Raw genomic sequence first — 27,651 nt, forward strand, 5'->3', positions numbered from 1 at the left:
TGTTTGGGGACCTTCTGTGTGCACCGCCAACTTTTCCTGAAAACGGCTATGCCAAGACGGGCTGTCTGGGAAATCCGGCGGCGAGATCAAAGGGTTCCGATTTTCCGAATGTGGGATTTGGGCTGCATGGAAAATTGTTTTAGATTAGCCGACTGGGTAATAAATCATTGGGGGTGTGACCAAATTCTCGATCGGCTTATTGTCGGTTTATTGTTTCCGACTATTTTATGTTTAAATGACGTTTTTGAACGATTTTTGTTAGTCACCGCTTTGGTTGCTGGATCGGTAGATTATTTTTACTGGTTGCTAAGATAAACAGAACAGTAAGTGAATCTCGTTTACCGTTCAGAGAACGGTAAGTGAGAAGGACTAAATATTCATTGAAATAATTCACAAATAATTTGAATTTAATTTGTCGACCGAATTAAGCAAGCAAAACTTTTTCATTGATTTGGCTGCTTTTTCCCTGAATACATTTCTTGAAAGTCTTGTAGGTACCATTGTAACGAAGTTCCGATTCTCATTATTATATTGTTTTTGATTGATATACTCATTCATTTTGCCAACGATCATATTATTAGATAGTATTCATTCGTATTTGTGAAGTTCAAAAAGTTCATAAAAAAAATTGTATTTTCAAGAATTCGTGGGTTAATTTCGGAAGTTCCATTCATAGTTGGCTTCCAACACTTGTACTTCTATATTCTACCCGGATAGTACTATATTGCATCAAAACTGCAGACATTTTCACGGATTCGTTTGTCTGTGAGATGCTATCATTAATTTCGAGACATTCTGTCTTGGCACCCCATTATCAGATTATCGAGATTTGTGAGAAACAAATCACATGTCATATGTAAATGACATCAATAGTGATCACAATTGTTATCCCTGAGGATATATGATTATGATTTTCCCATTTTCCCTCATTACAGCTCGCGGTGCCTGGTTATGAACATTTTGGCTAACATATTTGATATTATTGGACATCAGATATATGAGGATTCAGTTATTATGGTCTCTCTTAAAAAAATCTCACAATATGTCGTTTCTCGGTCATGTGAATTATTCTGGCGTCATCTTGTGGAATCAAAAGATGTACGGAAGATCTTGGATTTTGTATCTCATTTCATAGCCAATGTGGAGCAGTGTATGAAAAATTATCGATGGCGGTGCCTAATATAACCAAGAAAGATCATTTCTCAGTAGGGTTCTGGCCGCCGAACATCCAAATTCCATCCCAACCAGAAATGAGAGCTCCCCGATTGATGAGCAAAAACCCCGAAAATTGCAAAAAATCCATTTTCAAAGCTCCATATCTCGAAAACTGTCCATTTTTGAGCTTTGTGGCTTTAGACACTTCTGATCAGTGTATCAAGAACTACAACATATCAAAAATTCAGCCAAATTCACGGAAAGCCATTTCCCATATAAAACGTGCGGGGTCCTTTCTTTAAATATTCGATATCGTTCTTTTTTGAATTATATTATAAGCAAATTCCGTTAATTATTGTCATCTTGATTTACAATTTTGATCTACAATCAATAAGCTATCATCGTCAAGACATAGCCATCTATTATATTTTTACACAGCATATCATATTAAAGCCACGAATGACTCTTTCAATTTTCTAGATAAATATTTTGTAGTTTGAGTGAAAAGTGCAAAAAACGCTATAAGTATATCGAACGTTGAGGACTACTATTCTCAGACTATAATTGAAGTCGTCGCTGCGCTCCTCCTCCAAACTATTGTCTGCGATCGGTAAAATGTCCTTACCGTTCTTGTTACTTAATCTACTATTACATATTTCACTCGCTATGATTTCTATGAAAAAAACCATATGTTTCTCCGAACTGAGCTAGTTTTATTGAGTGCAACGAAATCCGTTCAGTGGTTTCGGAGTTCACCCATTAGCAAAGAGACAAAAAGTTCAAAAGTGCATTTTGCTAACATTCATTTGAGTATAAGTCATGTATGATCAAAACTCCAAAATGCTTCATTTCCAATGATGATCTACAAGTGCCTAAAACAAACTATGTTTGAACAGAATGTAATTTTTTCTGTTCGCCCTGAAAACAACTGAACTTAAACAGGTTTTTTCAATAAGATATTTCGATATGAATACCCTTTCAACTGGGTACCTGTCATTTTTAAAGCAGCCTTCTTTTGACATTTGACAAGTAAAAACTACATCATTACTTAAAATGTAACGATATACGCTTCGGCAAAATTGTTAAAATGCACTACAAAAATGACTTTGCAGTCACATTTTGCAAAACTAAGGCAATTTTGGGTCGTCGTGAAGCATCTTCTAGGCCGGCCAATAGTGAAACTGGTGAAAAAATATGAGCTGTTCGGACAAGTTTGTGATGTGAAGAATCGAAACCGTATGCGTCGCTCGAGATTTAAAGAAATTATTCCCGAAAAACCCAAATGAAAGTAAATTTTTAACACCATCTTTCTCAAAAATGAAGGCCTTGCGGACCCATGTTTACACGAACTCTTCACTCTATAAATAACTGAGGAATCGTCCTGTAAAATATCGAACACTTATTAGATAACACCCTGTATGAGAAACATACATTTGATCGATGCGATAACTATAGAACAAACGCGCAAAGGAAATATTCAATTATAGGTATTTTTTAATCCGTCAGGTATCCATAGAGATTGAGTACCTTCCTAATTCCGAAAATATCTGAAGTTCTATTGATAACTGAGACTCAACCTGTTATACATTATCTAAAGTGGATGAAGGGATTCGAGCAGATTTCGTATAACGCTCTATCAAACAGGTCAAGACCTGTAGTTCGATATTGCGATGTCGCAGGGCCAACTATCGTTAATATTCGGTGGATGGAAAGCGGCATGTGCTACAATAAATTCTGCATTTTCCATTTTGTCAGTTATGGCATCAGCATTAAACTTGAATGTTAATTCACGATGAACAATTCGTTTGTGAGATGTGGTTCATCATCAACATTTTTTTTAACTTGAATATTCCATCATAATTGAAAAACCGGCAATTTTTACACATTACTGACACTGTTGGTATATGGAAAAAGTTCTGTTATCATCATTCATCTAATCATTAATTTATCGCTGTAAAAATCAATAAAAATTTTTTGTATTACACCTAAATGCACAAAGGCAGACAAAAATTTCAGTATTATTATTATCCATTGTAAAATCGTAATATTTATTTCAAATAAACTGACCCAATGGAGTACTATAATAATCAGTATCTACAAACAAACTAAATAAAAAACTATGCGTGAATATAAAGAACAGTTGATCAGGGGCGGCGTGAATAATTTTGGCGTCGGAAATAAAGAATTTTAGGCATTTAACAGTAATAAGTTGCAAAAAAGTAGGAATTTTTCATATGTTGAATGTGTAAACAATCCAAAAAATTCGAAAGCGAAGGTAGTGTTACTTTTCGTCTTTGCGCAATACATAACGATTTTATACCTTTTTCAATGAGAGTAAAAGGGAATTCTATTTATAATGGTTGAGATGCAATGTAATTTATTATACAGGTGGCTTATTAAAGGCGGTTTGAAGTATTGCGGGGAATTTTGACAAACGCAGCAGAGCGGAACAATCTCATGTTCTTTTTGAAAATCAAGGATGAAATAAAAAAGGCGGCCAGCAAACTGGACCGAATTCCCACCCCTCAAATGAAGGTGCCTGAATCGGTCGCTTCACTGTTTCACCTATAACGCGGGCCCTGCAGTTGATCTAACTTGAGCGCACTTTTGGGTGCTTTTGTCAGAAACGTTCGCTTCATCATTTAGGGATTCATCAAGCCGAGAAGCTAGACATTTTAACCAACTACTTGATTTGAAAATCAAGCTCGTGAAAAATTACATACTTGAACTTGGCTCGACTTGATTTTAGAGATTCATTGCTTGACTTGATATCAAGCTACTTGATATTACTTGACCTTGATATGCACGCATCGCACGGCATATATTTCTGCACTCTCGTGCTCCCTTAGACTAAATAAGGGGATTCCTCGAGCGCCGAGAGACTGAAGCATTCGCCAGTGTGACTTTATTAATAGTTTTCTCACATTTCTATGAAATCTATTAATAGATTTTGGTAGTTTCAGATATATCTTTCCAAACTTGGCCAAAATGGCCAAAGATTTTTTATCAATGCCATCATCTTCAGCTCCAGTTGAAAGTCAATTTTCCAGAGCTGCTCTTACAGTTAACAAAACCCGCAATAGGTTGGGCAACAAATCTATAGGATATATCCTGAATGGAAAATTATGAAATCAAACAAAGCCTGGAGGTTTCTCAATATTAAGAAACTTTATTTTTTTATTATTTCTTATTTTGTTATGTTTATAGTGATACAATTTATGTTTCTATTCCGAAAAAGTTGATATTTTCGGTTTTTTTTATACAAAAAGTTCAATAAATGAATGTGTTTTTTGCAAGGTTCCTACTCATTTCTTCATTTTTTTATTGATGTGACACTACACAATAAAACTGCTATAAATCAAGTAGCTTGATATGATTCAAGTACTTGATAACTAAATACTTGACTTGACTTGACTTGAGATTGAAAAACTACTAGGTACCTGACTTGAGATTGAAAACTACTAGGTATCGGACTTGAGATTGAAAAACTACTACTTGACACAGTCAAGCACAAGTAAAGTACTGTGGTTCTGATTTCTTCGATTTTTATATGCAATTTTGAAATTAACAAAAAAACGACATTTCGAACAGCCATATTGGGTGTTCCCGATACAGCTCTAAAATTGATTCAAATATTCAACAAATTTGTAAATACCAATCTTCTCGGAAATCTGAATTATTCAAAACACAACTCGATCACCTCAGTTTCCATGCAGAAATCCATTCAGATTTACCTCTGACGTACAATTTCCCCCCTTTAACAAAATTAATCGTTTTAAGCGGGCCACCCGAGATGACGTAACAGCTTCTGGTTTCCGAGTTGCTGGCCCACTTCTCGAAGACAAATCAGCCGTGAATTCCAATTCGATTGAAATTTGGCAATACGCGATTCTCTTTCGTTTGATAACGTTATTCGATCTGGTCCTCCTCATCCGGACTGAGTGAACCACAGAGTGACCGACCTAATCTCCGATTATACCGTGATGAAGAAAGCGAACGTGGACTAAGGGTGAGTACACACCGGCAGATTTAGATATCCCTAATGATTGGCCGATAGATCTTCGGATTTCGATTTGTTTCAGTGGTGGCTTGTTGAGGAAGATGAGGCAGTGCATAACCAAATAAATTCTAGTGATTACACGTATTAATCGAATCAATCGAATATTTTATTAATCCATCTTATCCTCGATTGCACATCATACGGAACAGTACTGTTTCTCTGTTTCATAATTTTCATGTTAAATCTCACGATTCTTGTATATTCATCTCATTTCCTCTAAGAAGTACACGGTTTCGAGGCATGCCTCACACGCTTCTTTGTTTAGCGCGTTATCTAACAGGCCAATTGAAAAGTCCCCGGTCTACCATAGTAAAACACATTTTTTTTTGGTCAAAATTCGATTTTATTATTCAGCATAGTTGCCTTCGAAGACGATACAGCGATTATAGCGATCTTCCAACTTTTCGAAACTATTTTTGTAGTACGATTTCTCGTTCGCTTCAAAATAGGCCTCAGTTTCGGTGATTACTTTTTCATCGGCGCTAAATTTCTTTCCAGCGAGCATTCTTTCGAAGCCTGAAAACAGGAAAAAGTCGCTGGGGGCTAGATCTGGCGAATACGGTGGATGCAGAAGCAATTCGAAGCCCAATTCATGCAATTTTGCCATTGTTTCCATTGATTCGTGACATGGTGCATTGTCTTGATGAAACAGCACCTTTTTTTCAAATGGAGCCTCTTTTGGGCGTCCACTGCGTTCGCCGTCTTCGGTGCTCATTTCACCACTTTCAAATTTAGCATACCAATCAATGATGGTTGATATTCCTCGTGCAGACCCCGGAAACTCTTCACCGAGCCAATATTTTGCTTCAACTGTATTTTTCACTTCAAAATGCAATATTATATCAGCTCACAAAATTCTTTTTTTTTTCATCTTTTTTCAAATAACAAAAGGAGCTACACTCACAACGCAATATCTCACAAAGTAATGGTCGGACTGCTGTCAAATTTTGACACGGATCGTTTGAAGGTTAGTACTAACTTAAAATCATATGGATTTAATACTAGTACCGCCATCTGTGCATCAGACCGGGGACTTTTCAATTCGCCTAATATATGCAAGTTTGCAATCTCAAATGGCCATATATACGGAACCTCTAGTCGTATTTTGCCGATTAACGAAATATAAATTTCAGATTTGAACCTATCCTGAAAATTTTCAACCTCGTTCTGTTCTAAAGTTATCGTGTATACGACCATACAGAGGGAATTGAATTTGAGAACCTATTCAACGTCAGTGAATCAAGACCATTCCCTGTTCAAAATTTGGTATTTACTTAGAGACATAGTGTTCAGGGAACGAGCGCTCTTAAAAAAGTAGCTGTTCAAACCATTCCGCTTGGTCTCAGACCCAAAACTTTATGGTTCATTGTTATACCAATTATCTTTTTTCATTTCTTAAACAAACATTTAGCAGCGAATTAGATAACATTTAATCAAAGCTGAGATTTCATAATTTGTCTGGTCAATATCTATGTTTTTCGGTAAACTATTGTTAAAATTACTTTGGCTGTTATATAACTTCAATTGCAAAGTACCTGGCGTGTTAGAATTCCGTAGCCAAAATCTTTTGAATACCATTGTTGGTTGAAGAGATGCTTTTCTACTTTGCAATGATTACAATTTTTTCTCTTCTGAAATAATCTGAAATGTTCCAGAAAACATACCTATGCCCTCGAAATATTTATTTTTGATCAGCTGAATATCACATTAACCTTTAATTTCCGCAAATTAAATCAAAGTTGTCGAAATGGCTTGAAAATCCAATAAAATAAAATGTGGATAGAAGTGCAGTTACTTTATATTATGGATATGAATACGAATACGAATATTAATACCAGAGAACTCGAGATATTTCATATTTTATTTTCATTATCATTTAATTATTTTTTCAGTTTTTTTCTGATGAAAAAAATTAAATTTGGATGAACATTTTTGATTCATTATTCCCAACTGAAACCCATGTATCTTCAGATCACGGCTGCTTTGAAAAATCATTTAGATAAGAGCATCATGTTAGGTCAAATAGATATTTTTAATAATTGAAAAAACAAAATTTTATTTAGGTACCATCGAACCATCATGTGTTTTTGCCTATTAACTAACTAAACCGAAATATTCAAACCCTGAACCCATCCTGAAAATTTTAAGTCTCGAGCACAATTCGTTTTGGAATTATTGGGTACTTTCACGAGAGCCGAACGGACAGAATTATTTTTGATCTCGAATTATTCATCAGTGAAGAAAACCCAGCCATTCTTGGCACACAATCCCAAAATAACAGTCATTTTGGCAAAATGATGGAACAAGAGCATAAAAGAAAGGCATTACGAAGACTTTTTAAACGAAAATCATAAAACTCATAACATAAATCACACCAATTACGTCCAATCAACTGAAATAATTAGTCATTATCAATCTGCATCAATTCGACAAAATGAACATTTAACCCTCAATTGAAATCACTTGTTTCCAGTATATGAAATAGTCATCATTCTAAAATGGTGAAGATGCATGCATCTTATTAATATCTTTAATATCTATCTTAACAACCTGCCACGATAAAATTCCACTTTATTGATATATGTTTGTGCAGTGAACTTGATCTGACCGCAAAGATCCATATTTCTCGAGCATTTTTTATGTAACATTGAGAGAGCAATAATTGTTATTGTGTGATTATTGTTCATACATGCTGAATAGCCTCGGCAGTGGTCTCTACCGGTTCAGGAAATGATATTCGCAAGATTAATGTAGTGTAAGGGAGATCATTCGATAATCTATGCAAAATATGATTCCTCCATGATTTCATTTTGGCATTGAAAAAAACGAGTTAATTTCAAAAGAAATCAATGGATGTTCATTTCATTATAAAGAGAATGGGGAGCGATATCGGCCAAATGGCCACCATGGCTGTAGTTGCAGCACCATATCCCTTTCATGAACCTTTCATGACCAATGCGTATACATTTGTCCTCGATAACTTCACGAATTTCATCTTTGAGGTCTTGAATCAAGTGTGAAGCATTGGCATAGACCTTATCTTTCACGTAGCCTCGAAGAAATAAGTCTGAATGTGTTAAATCACCAGATCCCTGTGGCCATTTGTGATAACTTCTTTTAGAATGAACACGACCAGAAAACTTTTCTTGCAAAGTTGCGATTGTTTCATTTCTTCTAAGGTACTTTGCGTCATCTTGTTGAAAATAATCTTCGTCATATCATTACTTTCCAATTCCGATGGAATGCCTAATTCCCAAGATCTACGAGGAATTCCTCGTGGGCCCAATGAAAAAAGTCGAAAGGTGTTAAATCACAAGACATCTGTGGCCAATTGTGATAAACTCTTCGAAAAATAACAGGGCCAGGCATTCTTCTTGCCAAAATGCGATTGTTTTATTTTGTGTGGGACGTAGCACTGTCTTGATGAAAATAAACGTCGTCCACATCAATATCTTCCAATTCCGGACATAAAATGCATATTTCCCCAAGGAACCTGAGGATCGTCAACACTACGGATTACAGCAGCAATATTTTCTGTTCATCTTGAGCGACGCACATCATATCATTCACGAATATTCATACATGAGAAAGCTGTGTGCAAAATGGGTGCCGCGCGAGCTCACAATCGAACAAAAGCAAGAACATTTTAATGAATCTGAGCAATGTTTGAAGCTGTTTACGTGCAATAAACTTGAATTTTTGCGTCGATATGTGGCAATGGATGAAACATGGCTCCATCATTTCACACCGAAGTCCAATCGATAGTCAGCTGAGTGGACTGCACACACTGAACCGAACCCAAAGCCAGGAAAAACACAACAGGCAGCTGACAAAGTTATGGCATCAGTATTCTGTGATGCGCAAGGTACAATATTCAGTGATTACCTCCAAAAAGGCCAGACCATTAACGGCGATTATTATATAGCGTTATTGGATCGTTTAGATAGAGGATGAAATCGTTGAGAAAAGGCCGCATTTGAAAAAAAAGGGCTGTTTCATCAAGACAATGCGCCGTGTTACAAATCAATGAAAACATGGAAAAATTGAATGAATTGGGCTTCGAATTGCTTCTGCATCCACCGTATTCGCCAGGTCTGGCCCCCAGCGACTTTTTCCTATTCTCAGACCTCAAAAGAATGCTCGCTGGAAAGAAATTTAGCGCCAATGAAAAAGTAATCGCCGAAACTTGGGCCTATTTTGAAGCGAAAGACAAATCGTACTACAAAAATGGTATCGAAAAGTTGGAAGATCGCTATAATCGCTGTATCGCCATCGAAGGCAACTATGTTGAATAATAAAATAGAATTTTGCCACAAAAATGTGTTTTACTATGGTAGACCGGTCGAATATGCAGATCTGAAATGAATAAAAAAACAAGGTTTTTTTTATGACGAAATGCAAAGTGATCCGTTGTGATAGCAATTTGCAAAAAAAAACCATATATCGTATAAATAAATCGCAAGAGATCCCTTACCTCAATCATGCTGGACAGAGCAAAATAAACGAGTTGACTCATTGAGGTTTTGCAGACTACGGCAAAGTCAACATGAGACAGCTGGTGAGTCAGATATACACCGTTTCTTCTTGTTCAATCGAATTCCTATAGACTGATGGGGATCAACAACTTTATTTTTTTTTTTGCATTTCTCGATGTAGACGATACCCCGGTCGCTTCTGCGGTTTCTGGTGCTGCCAAATAGAGCGGAAGGAGATGCAGATGACTAATGGGTTCATCAACATGTGCATCCCGGTTGTTTTCAGATACTCAGAAGGGATTCTTCTTGGGAAGGGTGCTGCAGTTTTTCAGCGGATATTTTTGAATCGGAAATATCTGCATGTGTTATGGATAGCAGGCTGGAGCGAAGTTGTTCTAGGAAACAGCTGTAATTTGGACTGGACAATTTCCGGTAAATTGTTTCTAAATTAACTGAAATAATATCTCTTATAATTGTAATTCCAATACAATGAAAACGACTGGGGTGGAAGATTGACAAATAGTTACTTGGTTAAGTTGATCTTGTGTTTTAGTTTTAAAGAAAATGTTGTTACTCTATTTGAAACTGATCATCAAAAGTTCAGAAAATTGGGAAAGAATATTGGAGAAGAAATACTAATATATCTTCAATTGTTGAAGGGGTCTTCTATGTAAACAAAAGCTCCATTCACCTTTTCTTAAGAAATTGTACACTTTCAAAAATGAGAAAAATAAAATTAGGTGTACAACTTTGCTTCCGTTTTGCAATAGATGGTTGTAGCGGTAAGTGGTAGTCGAAATAATTAGATCGTAGGTGTCATTCAATAAGATAATATTAGTTGATTTGTGTCTGCATCATAAAGTTATTCCCGATTAAACATGACAGCTTACGAGCCAAATTCTCTGCATCAATATGAATAAATCTGCAGCTGAGGCTCATCGAATGCTCTCAAATAACTATGGTGAGGCCGCTATTAGTAAAAGAACGTGCCGATAATGGTTTCAACGCTTCTAGAACAGTGATTTTGACGTCGAAGACCAGCATGGCGGTGGAAGAGAGAAAGTTTTCGAAGATGCAGAATTGGAGGCATTTCTTGATCAAGACTCGTGTCAAACGCAACAAGAATTGGCAGGATCATAGGAAATGACGCAACAAGCCATTTCAAAACGCCTGAAAGTCATGGGAATGATTCATAAACAGAGAAATTGGGTACCGTACGAGTTGAATCCGAAAGATGTTGAACGGCGTTTGCAAGGCAAAGACGGAAGGTATTTATGTAGAATCATAGAGATATCCCGGCCATGCTTCAACGTCGACGGCCAAACCGAATATTTACGGTTCGAAGGTCATGCTCATTATTTGGTGGGTGTTGTAAGAACCGTCTGAAACAATCACAGGCGATTGTTATCGAACGCAATTAATGCGTTTGAGCCGAGCATTGAAACACAAACCGGCGCAATATAACGAGAGATATGTTAAAGTGATCTTACAGCATGAAAATGCTCGACCCCATGTTGCGAATGTGGTCAAGACATACTTGGAAACGTTAAAATGGGAAGTCCTAACCCACCCGCCGTATTATCCAGCCGTTGCTCCTCAATTGTTCCGATCAATGGCACACGGCCTGGCTGACCAGCACTTCCGGTCTTATGAAGAATTGAAAAATTGGATCTATTCGTGGATCGCTTCAAAAGATGACCAGGTTTTTCAACGCGGGATTCATACGCTGCCCGAAAGATGGGAGAAAGTAGTGGCCAGCGATGGACAATACTTTGAATCATAAACGTATAACCAGTTTCGTACAATAAAGCCTCGAATTTCGGAAAAAACGGTGGAAGCAAAGCTGTACGACGGTGATTTATTTATTTATTTATTGATGTTAAATGTAACATTATTCAAGCAAGTTCTTAGATCGTATAGTTTTTGAACAATTCAATTTCCGATAGAATTACCCTGGGTTCCAATCTCGACGCAACTTTTCCACCAAATCTGTCAATTTTTTTATAAATGATGAAATATTTTGCTATACAACAGAATAAAATAAACCATGGTGTGAAATGTGTTTTTTTTCGAAGAAGAGACCTCCATTCTTTTCCCTGTTGAACACACGTATAATTCCAATCAATGGCGATTCCTGATTTTCTATGAACAAATCAATTGACGATTCGTCAGGCAAAAGTCAATCTACTTCCGATGGTCAAACATCCGGAATACATCGATGCTATACATACTCCATATCAAATTCGCGATATTAGACTTATAAAGAAATCAACACGCAAATTTTTCAGAAGGTTTCTCTCGACAAGGTTCCTATACGGAATATAAGACGCAGATCTTGAAGGAGGTGCATGTTTATTTATAAAAACGTTTGATATATCTTTTTTCCGGTACATTGGTCTTCGATTCATTGTATGGGGATACATACGTACTGAATACGGATGAAGTCGTGTAAATTTAAAATCGTCGAGCGACTTTGGTCTATACGCTGTTCTACACCGACTTTTATCTATTTATTGTAGGTATGTGTGGGAGATTCGAATTGATTTCGATTCGTTATTCAGATTCCGAAATAAATCGCTGCGAACGTGATTATCTGCGTAGATGCCGCAGGGATTACAAATACAAGGTTTTTTATTTATTTTTTTTTTCATGTAGAAATCTCGAAGAATGAGAGTGGTTTGTTCTATGTAAATGTTTTCTCATATGTATCCCTTGACCCCTTGTACGTACTAGGCCTTTCAGTGTCTATTTTGTGTCCTATTTCGATTTCATGCAGATCTACCGAAAATGCAGATCTATGGGCAATGTGGATCTTTGGGCAATGCGGGCCTACGGGCAATGTAGATCTGTGGGCATTGTAGATCTATAGGCAATATGCATCTATGGGCTTTATTGATCTACCTACAAGGTATATCTATGGGCTTACTAGTAGTATATTCTAAAACAAGTTGCAGAATGGGCTCCTATTCGAACACGAATGCGAAATTGGAATTGCCTTCTGCAACGAGTATTAGACGATATTTTCTCTATTCATATTCCTCATATCATCGTCTATCTATACTCTCATATTTTGGGTTGTAGAGACATTTTTTGTAGTTTGCTAACTATAATTTTTTGCAAAATCACTTCCAACCAAGATATATTAACCGACAAAGAAACTACAATTCTACAACAGTATAGCAAGGAGTAAATGATTGAAATTTGGAGAAAAAAACGAAGGGTTCACAATTTTTTTAATAAATCTGTTAATTATGTGTTTGTCCACCGCGATTATCTACACACTCCCCAACACGTCTCGAAATTGATGGAATAAGATGGTCTATTTCTTCTTGAGGGATATTATCCCAAGCTACTTGCACTTCATGTCTCAGAGCCGCCAAAGTCCGTGGGGGCTGAGGTAAATTTCCATGCCTTCTACCCATGATGTCCCAAACATGCTCTATGGGCGAAAGATCGGGGGATCTGGGCGGCCATGTCAAAAGATTCACATGGATCGCATCGAAAAAGTTTAAACTAAGTCTTAGACCTTGATCTTGAACATTTGTTCCCATAAGACGTCCTACGCCTATTCTTCTTCGATTTTGGGCATTATCAAACCACACTTGACAACAACTCATAACAGTAGTCGAATTTCTGTTCGTACGGTTAGAGATTTCTCGAATTGGCAACCCCGCCTCCCGTAGACCAATAATTCGAACTCTTCCAAATTCACTTAGCTGGCGATAAATTCCGCGTACAATGTAGGCATTTTAACAACAACTAAACATCGACTTTGGATCTCCTCGAACAGCTGGTTTGTAACAAAAATTTTTCACATGAAAAACCTTCACGAATTTTCATCCAAATTCAATCATTTACTCCATGCTATACTTTCTATGTTTTACCAAAAAAAAATTTATTTAAACAGCTCCTTCTGGGTATTGCAGTTTTTTGTCAGTTAGTTTATTTATGACCATAATGGTTTTTGATGTTGAATAGGCCTATATTCCATCCTGTTGTTTCTGACTGAATTCTCATTCGATACTTTGAGTTTCATCTAAACAATGGATATATGTTGAAATGCCGCCCCTAGTGAAGGCCCTGCAATGAACAATTTATCTTGCACATCCCAAAATAAGAAAGTCATAAACATCAAACTTGCCAGTTAATGTTTAGATTCAAGGAAGAAATATGAAAAGGCGACCAGCAAACTGAGCCGAATTGTCAACCCTCAAATAGAGGCGCCTGAAATGGTCGCTTCACTGTTTCATCCCTAACGTTTCTGATTCAGATAGCTAATGGGTGGATTGTGGACATTCTGACCTAAAACAAAAAAAAACATTAGGTCCAATTGGAAGGATCACACAAAAATGAAACATTCATCATTGAAAATTCAAAACTAAATGCACCGTTATTAACAAATCTGGATTTCCACATTCAAATAGCCACAAGAAGACAAAGGTTAAACACTTCCTATGACTACGCGGTGTTCTTAGTAAGGAATTAAGCCGGCTAAGGGTGCGTTCACATGTCAGGTCACTGCACGCGCCGAAAATTCATTATGCTGATTTATTCATGCAAAAATTCCACCCTGATTGGTTTCGGGAACCCACCGGTAGGAAATCACCGTTGGAAAATTGCACTCGAAGTGACTCAGTGACCCTTGGATGCCAAATCGCGATCTACTTTAAATGCAAAACCAAGGATCACGGTGGCGGTTTTTCAATGTCCGAAACCACCGATTGTTTACATTCAAAAGTCGTTGTTAGGCGCATATTTAATGTTGATTTTATCGCGTAACTCAGATCTTGGTGGATCCTCAAATAATGCCAGTCATTTACAGGGCAGGAGTCAGCCGTTTTGTCTGATAGGCTCCAGCAACTCGTATTGTCCTGAAAAAATGTATTAAAAGCCCTGAGTGAGACTTCTGAGCGCTCGTTCCTTGAAATAGTACATTAACCGGCCAATTGAAAAGTCCCCGGTCTACCATAGTAAAACACATTTTTTTGGCAAAATTCGATTTTATTATTTCAACACAGTTGCCTTCGAGGGCGATACAGCGATTATAGCGATCTTCCAACTTTTCGATACCATTTCTGTAGTAAGATTTGTCGTTCGCTTCGAAATAGGCCTCAGTTTTGGCGATTACTTCTTTATTGGCGCTAAATTTCTTTCCAGCGAGCATTCTTTCGAGATCTGAGAACAGGAAAAAGCCGCTGGGGGCCAGATCTAGCGAATACTGTGGATGCAGAATCACTTCGAAGCCCAATTCATTCAATTTTGCCATTGTTTTCATTGATTTGTGAAACGGCGCATTGTCTTGATGAAACAGCACTTTTTTTTTTATTCAAATGGGGCCGTTTGGCCTTTGGAGGTAATTAATTAATATATACCTTGCGCATCCCAGAATACTGATGCCATAACCTTACCAGCTGACTGTTGTGTTTTTCCTCGCTTTGGATTCGGTTCATCGTGTGCAGTCCACTCAGCTGACTGTCGATTGGACTCCGGATTGAAATGATGGAGCCATGTTTCATCCATTGTCACATATCGACGCAAAAATTCAGGTTTATTGCACTTAAACAGTTTCAAACACTGCTCAGAATCATTAACACGTTATTGCTTTTTATCGATTGTGAGCTCGCGCGGCACCCATTTTGCACACAGCTTTCTCATGTACAAATATTCCTGAATGATATGATGTTCACGTTCAGCTACATGGAAATCCAATTATTTCCTAAAATTAGTTCAACTTTTAGAAGACTACCCTAAATGTTTCATCGTCGGCGCTGACAAAGTCGGTTCGAAACAAATGCAGCAAATCCATATTTTTTCCCTTCGTGGAAATGCTGTGGTCCTCATGGGGAAAAATACCATGATGCGTGAAGCTATCAAAGGTCACGTTGAGAGAAACCCAGCATTGGAAAAGATCCTTCCTCACATTAAGGGAAATGTTGGATTTGTATTCACTAGGGATGAGCTTGTAGAAATTAGAGATAAACTTTTGGACAACAAGTACGAGCTCCAGCTCGTGCAGTGCCATAGCACCATTGCCAGTAGTCATTCCAGCTCAGAATACTGGTTTAGGTCCAGAAAAGACATATTTCTTCCAGGCCTTGTCTATTCCAACAAAAATTTCTAAGGGAACAATTGAAATCATCAACGATGTGCACATCTTGAAACCTGGCGACAAGGTGGGAGCTTCTGAAGCCACCCTCTTGAATATGTTGAACATCTCGCCTTTCTCATATGGATTGGTTGTTGAACAAGTTTATGATTCTGGCACCATTTTCTCTCCTGAAATTCTCGACATCAAACCCGAAGACCTTATTGAGAAATTCTTGGCTGGAGTTCAAAACATTGCTTGCGTCTCTTTGGCTATCAACTATCCAACTATGGCTTCTGCTCCACACAGCATTGCCAATGGATTCAAGAACCTTCTTGCCATTGCTGCTGCTACGGATGTTGAATTCAAGGAAGCTGAGACAATCGAGGAATACCTCAAGGATCCCAGCAAGTTTGCATCTGCTGCTGCTCCCGCAGCATCTACCGCCCCTGTTGCAGCTGCTCCAGAGGCAAAGAAAGAAGAGAAAAAGGAGGAATTCGAAAGTGAAGACGAAGATATGGGCTTCGGTCTTTTTGATTTGATTTTTGATTTGATTAGATGATATCTACACAATGTCTGCTATCTCGATCAACTTCACTTTACGGTCATTCAAAATTATTTTGTGAACTTTTTTATTTTTCCGTCGGTGACAGCCTCTTTTAGGCGTCCACTGCGTTCGCCGTCCGGTGCTCATTTCACCACGTTTAAACTTAGCATACCAATCAATGATGGTTGATTCTCCTGGTGCAGACCCCAGAAACTCTTCATCAATCCAAGATTTTGCTTCAACTGTATTTTTTCTCTTTAAAAAGCAATATTTCATCACACTAAATTTTTTTTCTTTCCATCTTTTTCAAATAATAAGAGTAACTACACTCACAACTCAATGTATGAAAACGTCACATTTGAACTACAAACAACGGTTGAAGCAGTAACAAGAGGAAGGTACCAAAGGCTTGCAACTAGATGTGACGTCATTTCATACCTAAAATAAGCGAACTATAATTTCCATCTTCGAAAATAATAAAATTCTGACATTACGGTCCTGTCATTTTAGGAAGATCGATTCCCATAGCCACCTCCGTACAGGTTTCGATATACGTATCTCCGAATATTTCCATAGTGTATCATAAAAATGCTAATGACAAATTGCTTATTCATAACTCATTTTTCTGTAGTAAATTGTTGAGGTGTAGTAGGTTCGTTGCTCACTTAAGTGAAGAAACACAATGGAAAGGTTCAAAAACCAGTCTGAATTCTGATCGATTGAATTCCAAGGGGCGAAAATTCTCAGCGAAATATTTGTAAGTAATATCATGAGGGCATCTAATTTTACCGAAAAAATCGAAAAAACACGTTGGTAAGTTATAAAAAAACCATGAGTGCTGGAGGTAGTTCCCGCATAGTCAATGCTCACCGTTCATATGGAATTGCAGATATAGGACCAAACAGGTTATTCAAAATAAATTCTATCAAAATTAAATTTATTGTAGAAGTTAAGATTGTTACAAAGATTTGCAAAAACATACCGACGCGAAACCAAAGTAGTTCTGAATGGTCTGAAATGCATTTTGCAATGATGAATTTCAAAATTAAAGACACATAATTCATCACAAGTCTTTTTCTTCTTTTGGTAGATTAAAAAAAATAAGCCCATTATTTGGATTCCAGCCTGGTCTATGCACCAAGCCAACATAAACACTCTTCATTTGATCACCTCGTAAATTACCAAGCAGTTACCTCACCCAAATGGTCAAAAACTCTAAAATGTCTTTATTACTCTTGCCTGACCTACCATAACAAAGAGAATATGATATTATCAAGCCATTGTTATTCCAAACGCTCGGCAATAAAACTTTATATCGATATCGTAAGCGTCATCGCAATTACAAGAACTCACATCTCACAGTGGCTTTGATAGGCTGACAACTACATCGGGATGGACCTTGAAAAGAAGAATCATCAACCCCAGTATCAGATATTGACTTGATGATTTCATTATAGGGCAGAAAAATTCAACTCGCAAATTGCCGGTTACGATTATTCGAAATTGAGAGGAATGGATCTGTTTACTGAGAATTCGAAACGATTAAATCATTTGATTCGTTGTTTTAATGAAGAACACGTGTGGTAATGACATCTGATGGAAATTTTACGAGATTCGTGATGCTTTTGGTTTCCCGACAGAAAGTCTATGATCATTTTCTAAGAACTTCTGGAGTCGTTCGATGGAATAGTTATTCGAGTACCTACCAAGAGCACCTGAGGGTCTTTGGCCCGAGGTTTTGTAAATCGCCCGGGAGAATCAACATGTCCATGCGTACAAACTTTTATGTCATGCCAGTTAATTACTACATCCACAAATTTGAAAATTCAATTTTATTTTATCATTGTTATTTTCCACTGAATCGTTATCGTTGCGGCTCTGTTAGCCTTCTGGGAACTACTGCAACCAATTTGATCTTTTGTTCTCAACCCTAACTATTCATACAAACCCAGGAAGGCCGTTGATACGGTTAAAGAAACCGACGACATCGTAAGGAGCCTTGGCTATTACTTCGTGAGTATCCAGAACTGACTTTCCCATATGAGTGACTCTTAGGCCAGTCAGCCCCGGACATTTGCACAATATGTGTTCGGCTGTTTCTACCCCCTTTCCATAAAGCCTGTAGATCTCATCAGCTGACTTACCCATGCGGTACAAAAGGTATTTGCACCGACAATGTCCTGTCAGCAGTCCCACCATTAGCTCAGCTCGTGTTAGCTTCAGGAGCTTCCTGGTATAGATTGGTGAAGGCACCAGAAATTTCTTTGCCTGAGCAAGACCCGGAGTTTTTCTCCAGAGGGTTTTTTTATTGTCCCACTCTCATGGTTGGACCGCTTTTAAAGATCTTTATTCAAGTAAACAGTGTAAAATATAAATAGTGCAAGTGTATATAGGACACAATTCAATGGTACATATAAGTATCTATCACAAGGTAACAAATGGAATGTAGGCAGTTAACAATGGTATAAGTGAAAATCAAAAATTGTCTCTGATAACTGTTCACTCTGACACACTTAGAGCGGAGAAGACCATAAACCCGAACACGAACACATGCAATACGCACAAAAGATCGATTACGCTTTGTGGATCTTGCCAGAGCTAGCAAAAAATGAAATGCTTATCCCACGCTCTGCGACTGACATCTTTGTGGATGGACCATCCTCCTCGTAGAGTTGTCATCACGAGGTCCCTTCTAATTTGCGTGGTGTCTATTGAGAGGGCTTGCAGAAGGGCACTGCTTTCTCGGCACCAGAACCCCCATGCTCCGATGATGAAGGGTAGGACTCGGATGCTCTTGCCAAGATTCCTTGCTGCTACCACCTCCAACAGCTCTGGCTGATCATATGTCGCTCTCTTCAGATGATATGTTTCAGAGAGCGACCTAGGGGCCTTTTCCAAACCCACAGAAGGGCTGATTACCAACAGGTTTTAACTTTGTTGCCTTTTTTCCAAGTTCATCGGATTTTTCGTTTCCTTCAATACCACAATGTCCCGGTACCCATAGTGGAGTTACTTTATTCCCTCTAGCCAGTTGCTTTATGGTATTACGGTACTCCCATGTCAGTAGAGGCCCTGGCTTTATGTTTCCAGGGTATCAGCGTATCCTGGCTGTCCGTAGTAATGTAAATACACGCACCTTTGAGGTTTCTTTTGAGACACTCTTGGCCGCAAATATAGACAACTAGTGTCTCGGTTTGCAAGATAGAGCATCACATCTGAGGGTTTTGCCAAGAAGTTTGAATCTAATTGATTTAATATCCCATATGTCCAATACATTGAAGAGTGAAAATAAATCTGCAAAATTCCTGAAAAATCAAAACAGCCAGAAGAAAATGTATTACCAAAAAGATAATGAAACTCCTTCGACAAAGGGTATATTTAATGGTAGAGTATTTGATGGTAAATCGGTAATAACCATAAGATGGTCGAATATTCTAATCAGTATCGAAAGGATGTCAGGATATAAAGAGGATAGTAAATCTTCGAAAAAATTAGGTTTCAAGACTGCTTGCATTCATACCTACCAAGTGATTTTTTTTACAGGAAGTTGGTAAGCAAACGATTAAACATGAATCCATGTTCATTACAGAAATCAAACATTCACGAGGTCCTTTCAGAATTAGCAATTTTATTTTGGTAATTTGTTATGGTTTTGTTGATAAAATTTATCAAATATACATGAATCTTATTGAGCTGCTCACTTAAGGGACATTTAAAGTATTTGAATTATATCCAAGGGCATAATGTATCTACTCAATATATACAGGGTGGCCACTTTTTCAATGGGATTGTATTGGTAACTTTTAAACCATAAGAGTTAGAAGGTCGGTCAAATGGAGAAAAAGTTGCATGCATAGAAGCATTATAAAGCAGTTCAAACAAATCGAGATTATCAGGGCCGGTTATTGAGATATCATAAAAAAGTAAATTCTGTCATTTTGATTTTTCTTTTTTTCCCACTTTATTTCAAATATTATCAAAAAATGTTACAGGAATTTTTTATTCGACAGTAAATTTTTCTCAATTTGACGTAATCAGATTTCGTATCCAACGTTTCGTGCTCTCTGGGCCACCCTCAACCTCATTTTTTTCAATATGGATCTGTATATTTTATGACACTTTTCGAAATAACTTTTAACGCTGAATTCAACGATATATCATACAATGTCATTCAAAGTTGATTTTCAGGTGATTTTGCCCCTAATCCAATTTTCTTTGGGTCGGATTAGTAGTGCAATTTATTAAAAACTGCTGTTAATAAAATAGTCAAGAGATGCGAATACAATGATTTTAAATTTGAATACCAAGCCTTGCAAAACTTATATCGTAATGATATCAAAATAAAGTTCGATTCTGTAATTTGTTTCAACGGAACAAATGACAAATCCAACAATAGTGATTTCTCGCGAGAAGATGGAGAATGTATTGGAAGGTATTCAAGAAGACGAAATAAGCAAATGTATAAGAATTATGGGTTCCAGAACCGTAAAGTGCATTTTACAAAATGGTGGACATTTCGAACACTTACTTCATTCATTTTCATTTACTTTCGAAATATCATTTGATTTTTCTTTCATTAAATGATAATTCGTTTAATTATTATGAATTGAGATATGTAAATAATTATTACTTGTTTCTTGATTTGATTTTGGTATGTTCCATTTAGTTCAAGATGAGTAAGTTGATTTTCTCATCGAAATGTATTGCATGTTGTTAATTAAACTAAAGGTACCTGAATGTAATACAGATCCGACCCAAAGAAATTTGGATAAGGGTCAAAATCACCTGAAAATCAACTTTGAATGGCATTGTATGATATATCGTTGAATTCAGCGTTAAAAGTTATTTCGAAAAGTGTCATAAAATATACAGATCCGTATTGAAAAAAATGAGGTTGAGGGTGGCCCAGAGAGTACGAAACGTTGGATACGAAATCTGATTACGTCAAATTGAGAAAAATTTACTGTCGAATAAAAAATTCCTGTAACATTTTTTGATAATATTTGAAATAAAGTGGGAAAAAAAGAAAAATCAAAATGACAGAATTTACTTTTTTTATGATATCTCAATAACCGGCCCTGATAATCTCGATTTGTTTGAAGTGCTTGATAATGCTTCTTTGCATGCAACTTTTTCTCCATTTGACCGACCTTCTAACTCTTATGGTTTAAAAGTTACCAATACAATCCCATTGAAAAAGTGGCCACCCTGTATAATGAAAAATAGTGTATTCTACTCCTACACGTATAAGAGCCTTCGAATCACTTGCTTCAAAAGTACACTTTTATCATTATGAGCTATAAGTTCCAAAAATAAATATTTATGGGCACAAAGAAGAGTATCTTCAAAAATTCCACAAGAAGTTCACTTGACTCAAAATTTTTATAATGCATGTCACGTCATACCACCATCGTCATGATTTGGTTCAATACAAACTGAAAAAAAAACATTACGTCAATTTGTCTGTAATCTCACGATCATTGATCTCTGCCTACGAATCTACGTATAAGATGAATGTTTCCTTTATTACTTACATCATTGGTTCCAAAAATGGAATAATATTGTACGGAATAGTATTCAGGAAGTTATATTCGGAGTATATCTTGACCTTCAGAATAGAAATAATGTCCATATCGTTCTATTACATAAGTAAATGCGTGAACACCTACAATTTCGTGAATGTGGATGACCTTAAGATGATATTTTGTATATCAATAGAAAAAGGAATTCATTGATAGGTTCAAACTGAATGATTTAAACATAATGAAAAGAGTAGTAACATAAGTTAGTTAGTATTTCCATTCTTCTTTCAGGTACCTATCTAAAATATGAGCGTTTTTTTCTGCAGTTTGTGTTTTCTGGTATATTTTCAAAACACGTTATTTAATCTGAAATTGGGGTCATTGCCCTATACACCGTTACATGTAAATCAATAATGATCTCTTGTATTCTTCTTTGATTGATTCTCATAGCCGCAGTGTATTATACCAGGTCACTCATTATTGAGGCTCAGGGCATAAGTCCTGAGCCCATCGCACAGATGGCAGTCTCAGTACCAATTTTTTTCGTACCAAGCTTCAAAAGGTGTGTGTCAAAATTTTAGAATATAGAATCGAGTCTGGATTCACATATTGATTAATGAAGAATGGATAAAAACGAGTTTCGTGTATTGATATTACACTATTCCACTATACTGTGCAAGAAAATCAATGGCTTGATGAGTGATATTCAGACTCTGCTTCTTCATTGATATCATCGGATTCATGTACTATTCATGGACTATTGACCACTCGCTTATTCTCCAGATCTGGCTTCCAATGATTACTAGCTTTTTGCAGACCTCAAAATAATGCTTCATGTAATTAATGGTATTTGGCTCTAATAAAGGCAAAGTCGAATCTTTATCTTTCTACAAAAAAGTTATCGAAAGTAAGAGGATCGTTGGAGTATGTGTTTCATTCTGAAGTGACTGTGTTGACGAATAAATTCAAATTTCTGAGAAAAAATGGGTTCTTTCTCATTAGGCCCGAAACTTATTGAGTGAAAAGTTATGGGTGCTTATCTCTGAACTTTATCCAGTATTGTGCTTTCAGTATATCTTTAATTTAGAGGGGGATGTCGTACGTAATCATCCAACTAAACAAAAAACTATTTTGTCAGTGGGGAATTACCAATGAAACCAAATTTCCCAATACTATCACCTTACTCTAAGGCGTCGTCGATTTTTTTGTCAATGTCTAGATAAGGTAGCAAGAGCAAAGTGTGGCAAATAAAAACAATATCAGCAGGGTTATTGAAATTTAAAAGCATATATGCTTAGTGACTCAAACAATACAATTTATCTACCCAGTATCCTCACTTGGGAGTGTTTGTATCGACCATAATTTGATTATTTGTATTTTTCTACATATTGACGTATTCGATAATAATTTAGTTATTTATTACCGAATAGGAGGAGCACTTCTACGACACTAAGCCAACCTGAGAAATGAACACCTACAAAATTCGAAAAAGTTATCGGTCTACTTTTCGATCAACTGAAAAGAAATTGATTGAACCCATGTTTTTCAATACAGTTAATGATACTCAGTAATCAATTGAATTAGGGTGAATAATTTCCTACGAATCTGAACTAACACCGGAACTTCATGTAGGTAAATGAAAGATTTATATTCATCAAACAGTAAATCCCATGACTTAAATGTTGATGACTCATTTCATAGTCGTCAGTATTTCGAAATTCAATTTGGTTAGGACTAGATAAAGAACGGAAAATACTGTAGAGAAGATAGTTGTCAAAATCACAGTTTAACTGAGTAGCTAGTGCGGTTAATTTGAACAATAAAATCATTTCCATTCTTCTTTTCTTTATTTGAAATGTGGATTGCAAGTGGTTTTATTTTCACCCTTATTTATTTTCAATGTTGTCTGTGCAAACCAGGGCTGAAATCAACAATTGTAAGTGTGTACACTTCCATTTGCTACAAGATTTACTGATGCCTAGGCTTAGAAGAGTCGGGATAGAAAACATAACAAACATTGAAAATAATCATCAGCTTCAAGCTTAAAAACTAAACTAATCGTTTACATCCCTAAAAATTATTTATTATTATATTCAAATTGAATATAGTCTCTGGAGTAACTCTTTTGAGTGAAGACCAGCATAGGTACTTCTAATAAGGCATTTTTAATTTCAGTTTTATTTATCTAAATTTGGTTATATGGAAGAAATCGACATGGAAGCGTCTTCAACAATCATTAAGGCATCATCGTTGAAAAAGAGCATAGGACAGTTTCAGAAATTCATGGGACTTCCAGTAACAGGTAATGAAAACTCTAAAATCAAGCACAGGTTCCTTTTTTTAACCTTACTTAGATTTTTATTGACTTTTCGATGAAAGCTCGATTAGAAAGTAATGAGGACAAAGAACCTCGGATCCAACCACGTAGAGTAAAAGTTTTTCATCTTTTATTTTATCTTCATTTTAGTTGAGTTTTTGTGTTCAGTTAAGTCGCACAATATTGTGAAAATTTTTTAACTGTTTTTCCCATGCAAGCATTGTTCTGAATAGTAATACACATCCCAACCTTTTTCAGGAAAACCGGACAAAGCTACTCTAAAAATGATGGGTATGCCAAGATGTGGAGTAAAGGACTTGATGGGTCAATCTGGAAAAAGAAAAAAAAGATTCGATACAGAAGGTAAAGGCTTACTTCCAACACTCTCTTATATCCATTAAGTCAGACGGAAATTGGTAGTTCATCTTTTACGCTTCAGGACCAGGCACTTAGTGATTCATCAAGCCAAGTAGCTTGATATTTATCCAACTACTTGACTTGAAAATCAAGCTCGTGAAAAATTACATACTTGAGCTTGACTTGACTTGATTTTAGATATTTATTGCTTGACTTGAAATCAAGGTACTTGATTTGCAGGAGAGACTGAAGCATTCGCCAGTGTGATTCATCAAGCCAAGTAGCTTGATATTTATCCAACTACTTGACTTGAAAATCAAGCTCGTGAAAAATTACATACTTGAGCTTGACTTGACTTGATTTCAGATATTTATTGCTTGACTTGAAATCAAGGTACTTGATTTGCAGGAGAGACTGAAGCATTCGCCAGTGTGATTCATCAAGCCAAGTAGCTTGATATTTATCCAACTACTTGACTTGAAAATCAAGCTCGTGAAAAATTACATGCTTGACTTGACTTGATTTTAGATATTTATTGCTTGACTTGAAATCAAGGTACTTGATTTTCAGGAGAGACTGAAGCATTCGTGATTTCATTAGTAGTTTTCTCACATTTCTATGGAATCTATTGCTAGATTTTGGTAGTTTCAGAAATATCTTCCCAAACTTGGCCAAAATGACCAAGGATTTTTTTTCCCCAGCATCTGTGGCTCCTGTTGAAAGACAATTTTCCAGAGCTGCACCCACAATTATGAAATCAAACAAAGCCTGGAGGTTTTCCAATATAAAGAAGCTTTATTTTTTCAGTATTTTTTATTTCGTTATGATTTATAGTGATTTAATTTATGTTTCTATATCAAGAAAGTTGATATTTTCGATTCTTTTATACAATAAGTTGAATAAATAAAACTATTTTTGCAAGGTTCCTTCTCATTTAATCGTATTTTTATTGATGTGACACTACACAATAAAACTGCCAAAAATCAAGTAGCTTGATAAATAAATACTTGACTTGAGATTGAAAAACTTCTACTTGACTTGAGCTTGACTTGAATTCAAGTCAAGCTGAAGCCAAGTAGCTTGAAAATCAAGCCAAGCCGTGAATCCCTACAGGCACTATAAACAAATGGTGTATCTTCTCTCCTATTAATTATATTGGATTAAAAATACATTGAGAATATATCAAAAGCCAGGTGATATTTTTAATTTTGTCGACACATTATTTTTATTTTTGTAGGTAGCACTTGGGAGAAGAGAAATATAACTTACAGGATAAACAAGTATCCGACAAAGCTGAAAAGGGATAACGTTGACAGTATAATCAGAAAAGCCTTCGACTTATGGGCAAAACATGCTGAAATCAATTTTGAGAGTCGTAAAAATTCTAATGAAAAAGTTGACATGGATATTTCATTTATTACGGGCAAACATGGAGACGATACTCCTTTTGAAGGACCTGAAGGTGTTTTAGCTCACGCATTTTTTCCTGTAAGTATTTGTTAAATATTCAAGTCACTTTATGCCCAAGAAATTCCTTTAGTAACATCTTATTGGGGCAAAAAATCGAGAAATCAATGAACTCGGCAACACAAAAATAAAATTAGAACTGTGTGTTATATTTTTCACCGCAAAGTCTCAGCTTTCATCTCCTTCGAATTATTATTTTATTCATTAATTTCATATTTTATTAATATTTATTTTATTTAATATTACCTTCTGATATAACAAAATGTAACTCTCTTTAGAGAGTTACATTTTGTGCATTTTTACCCCAAGTATAAGTGGTTACCTTACCTCGATATCGCCTTTTTTTTAATTTCATAAATCCTTCTGTTTCAATGATGATTTATTTATAAGAAAGGACGAATAATAAACCAAATTGTAGAATTTGCATTGTTTCCACAGAAATTTGGAGGCGACGTTCACTTCGATGACTCTGAAGAATGGACCATTGACTCACCAAAGGGTATTAACTTACTTCAAGTGGCCAATCATGAAATAGGACATGCTTTGGGATTGCTGCACTCTGATGAACTTGACTCTTCTATGTCGCCATTGTACAACGATTTCATTCCAAATTTTATGCTCCATACAGATGATGTACAGGGTATACAGAAATTATATGGAAAAAGAATAGATCACAAGTTGAAGAAGCCTCCAAAAACATCTCAAGAGATTTGGGACGATTATTGGGAGAATTTGGTCGATTATTAAATTCAAAATTGAAACATGACTAACTGAAATTTTTATTTAATCATTTGTTATTTCCTCTTTTTCACAGAATAAAGGCTGTATGCTCATATATTAGGTCGGAGAACAACGCAAAAGAAGGAATAGTCAGTAATAAATCTAGCCACATTTGAAAATTTGCACCTTAAAAGAATATCTGCTTCAGAGTCTATCGAAGGTAGTAGTTAGTAATCACTTTAAGATTGTAGTAACTCTTTGCTCACTGAGAGATCACCTTGCAACACATACGGTCATTACTGTCACCTTCAACAAATGGAGTAGTTTCTGATGCTTGCTTTTCGTACAACAGTCGCAGAAATTCAATTTTTGTAAAATTCGCATACGTAAAGGGTGTTTTTTTCAGAGCTATAGAACTTTAAATTGCAATAAAACAACGATGGATTATTCTATTGACATGAATTTTATTTATCCGCAAGATTATCTTGTGGCATTAAATTTTGAATATGATTTCTGATATATGACCGCCACGACTGGCTCGGATATAGTCCAATCTGGACGTCCAATTTTCGATGACATTCTCCAACATTTGTGGCCGTATATCGGCAATAACACGGCGAATGTTGTCTTCCAAATGGTCAAGGGTTTGTGGCTTATCCGCATAGACCAATGACTTTACATAGCCCCACAGAAAGTAGTCTAGTGGTGAAAAACGTGAAATTAGGCGGTCACCAAACGTATCTTTCAATAAATCGATTGTGGCACGAGCTGCGTGACATGTTGCGCCGTCTTGTTGAAACCACAGCTCCTGGACATCATGGTTGTTCAATTCAGGAATGAAAAAGTTAGTAATTATGGCTCTATACCGATCACCATTGACTGTAACGTTCTGGCCATCATCGTTTTTGAAGAAGTACGGACCAATTATTCCACCAGCCCATAAAGC

At 36.4% G+C, this 27,651-nt stretch overlaps 1 protein-coding gene and 1 pseudogene across 2 annotated transcripts; both read left to right on the plus strand.

Moving 5' to 3' along the window:
- Positions 1-5,056: 5,056 nt before the first annotated feature.
- On the plus strand, positions 5,057-26,751 carry LOC123678282 (matrilysin-like). 2 transcript variants are annotated; one of them, XM_045615253.1, is made up of 5 exons: positions 5,057-5,164; positions 24,020-24,146; positions 24,420-24,524; positions 25,756-26,006; positions 26,424-26,751. In XM_045615253.1, the coding sequence occupies exons 2-5, from the start codon at positions 24,044-24,046 to the stop codon at positions 26,730-26,732; spliced, it is 768 nt and encodes a 255-aa protein (XP_045471209.1). In that variant the 5' UTR covers positions 5,057-5,164; positions 24,020-24,043; the 3' UTR covers positions 26,733-26,751. The 2 variants fall into 2 exon arrangements, with proteins under 2 accessions (XP_045471209.1, XP_045471208.1); XM_045615252.1 differs by lacking the exon at positions 5,057-5,164 and adding an exon at positions 23,590-23,780.
- LOC123677825 lies at positions 15,374-16,337 on the plus strand (annotated as a pseudogene).
- Positions 26,752-27,651: the final 900 nt, after the last annotated feature.

The sequence above is a fragment of the Harmonia axyridis genome, chromosome 4, assembly GCF_914767665.1.
Source record: "Harmonia axyridis chromosome 4, icHarAxyr1.1, whole genome shotgun sequence".
NCBI lineage: Eukaryota > Metazoa > Arthropoda > Insecta > Coleoptera > Coccinellidae > Harmonia > Harmonia axyridis.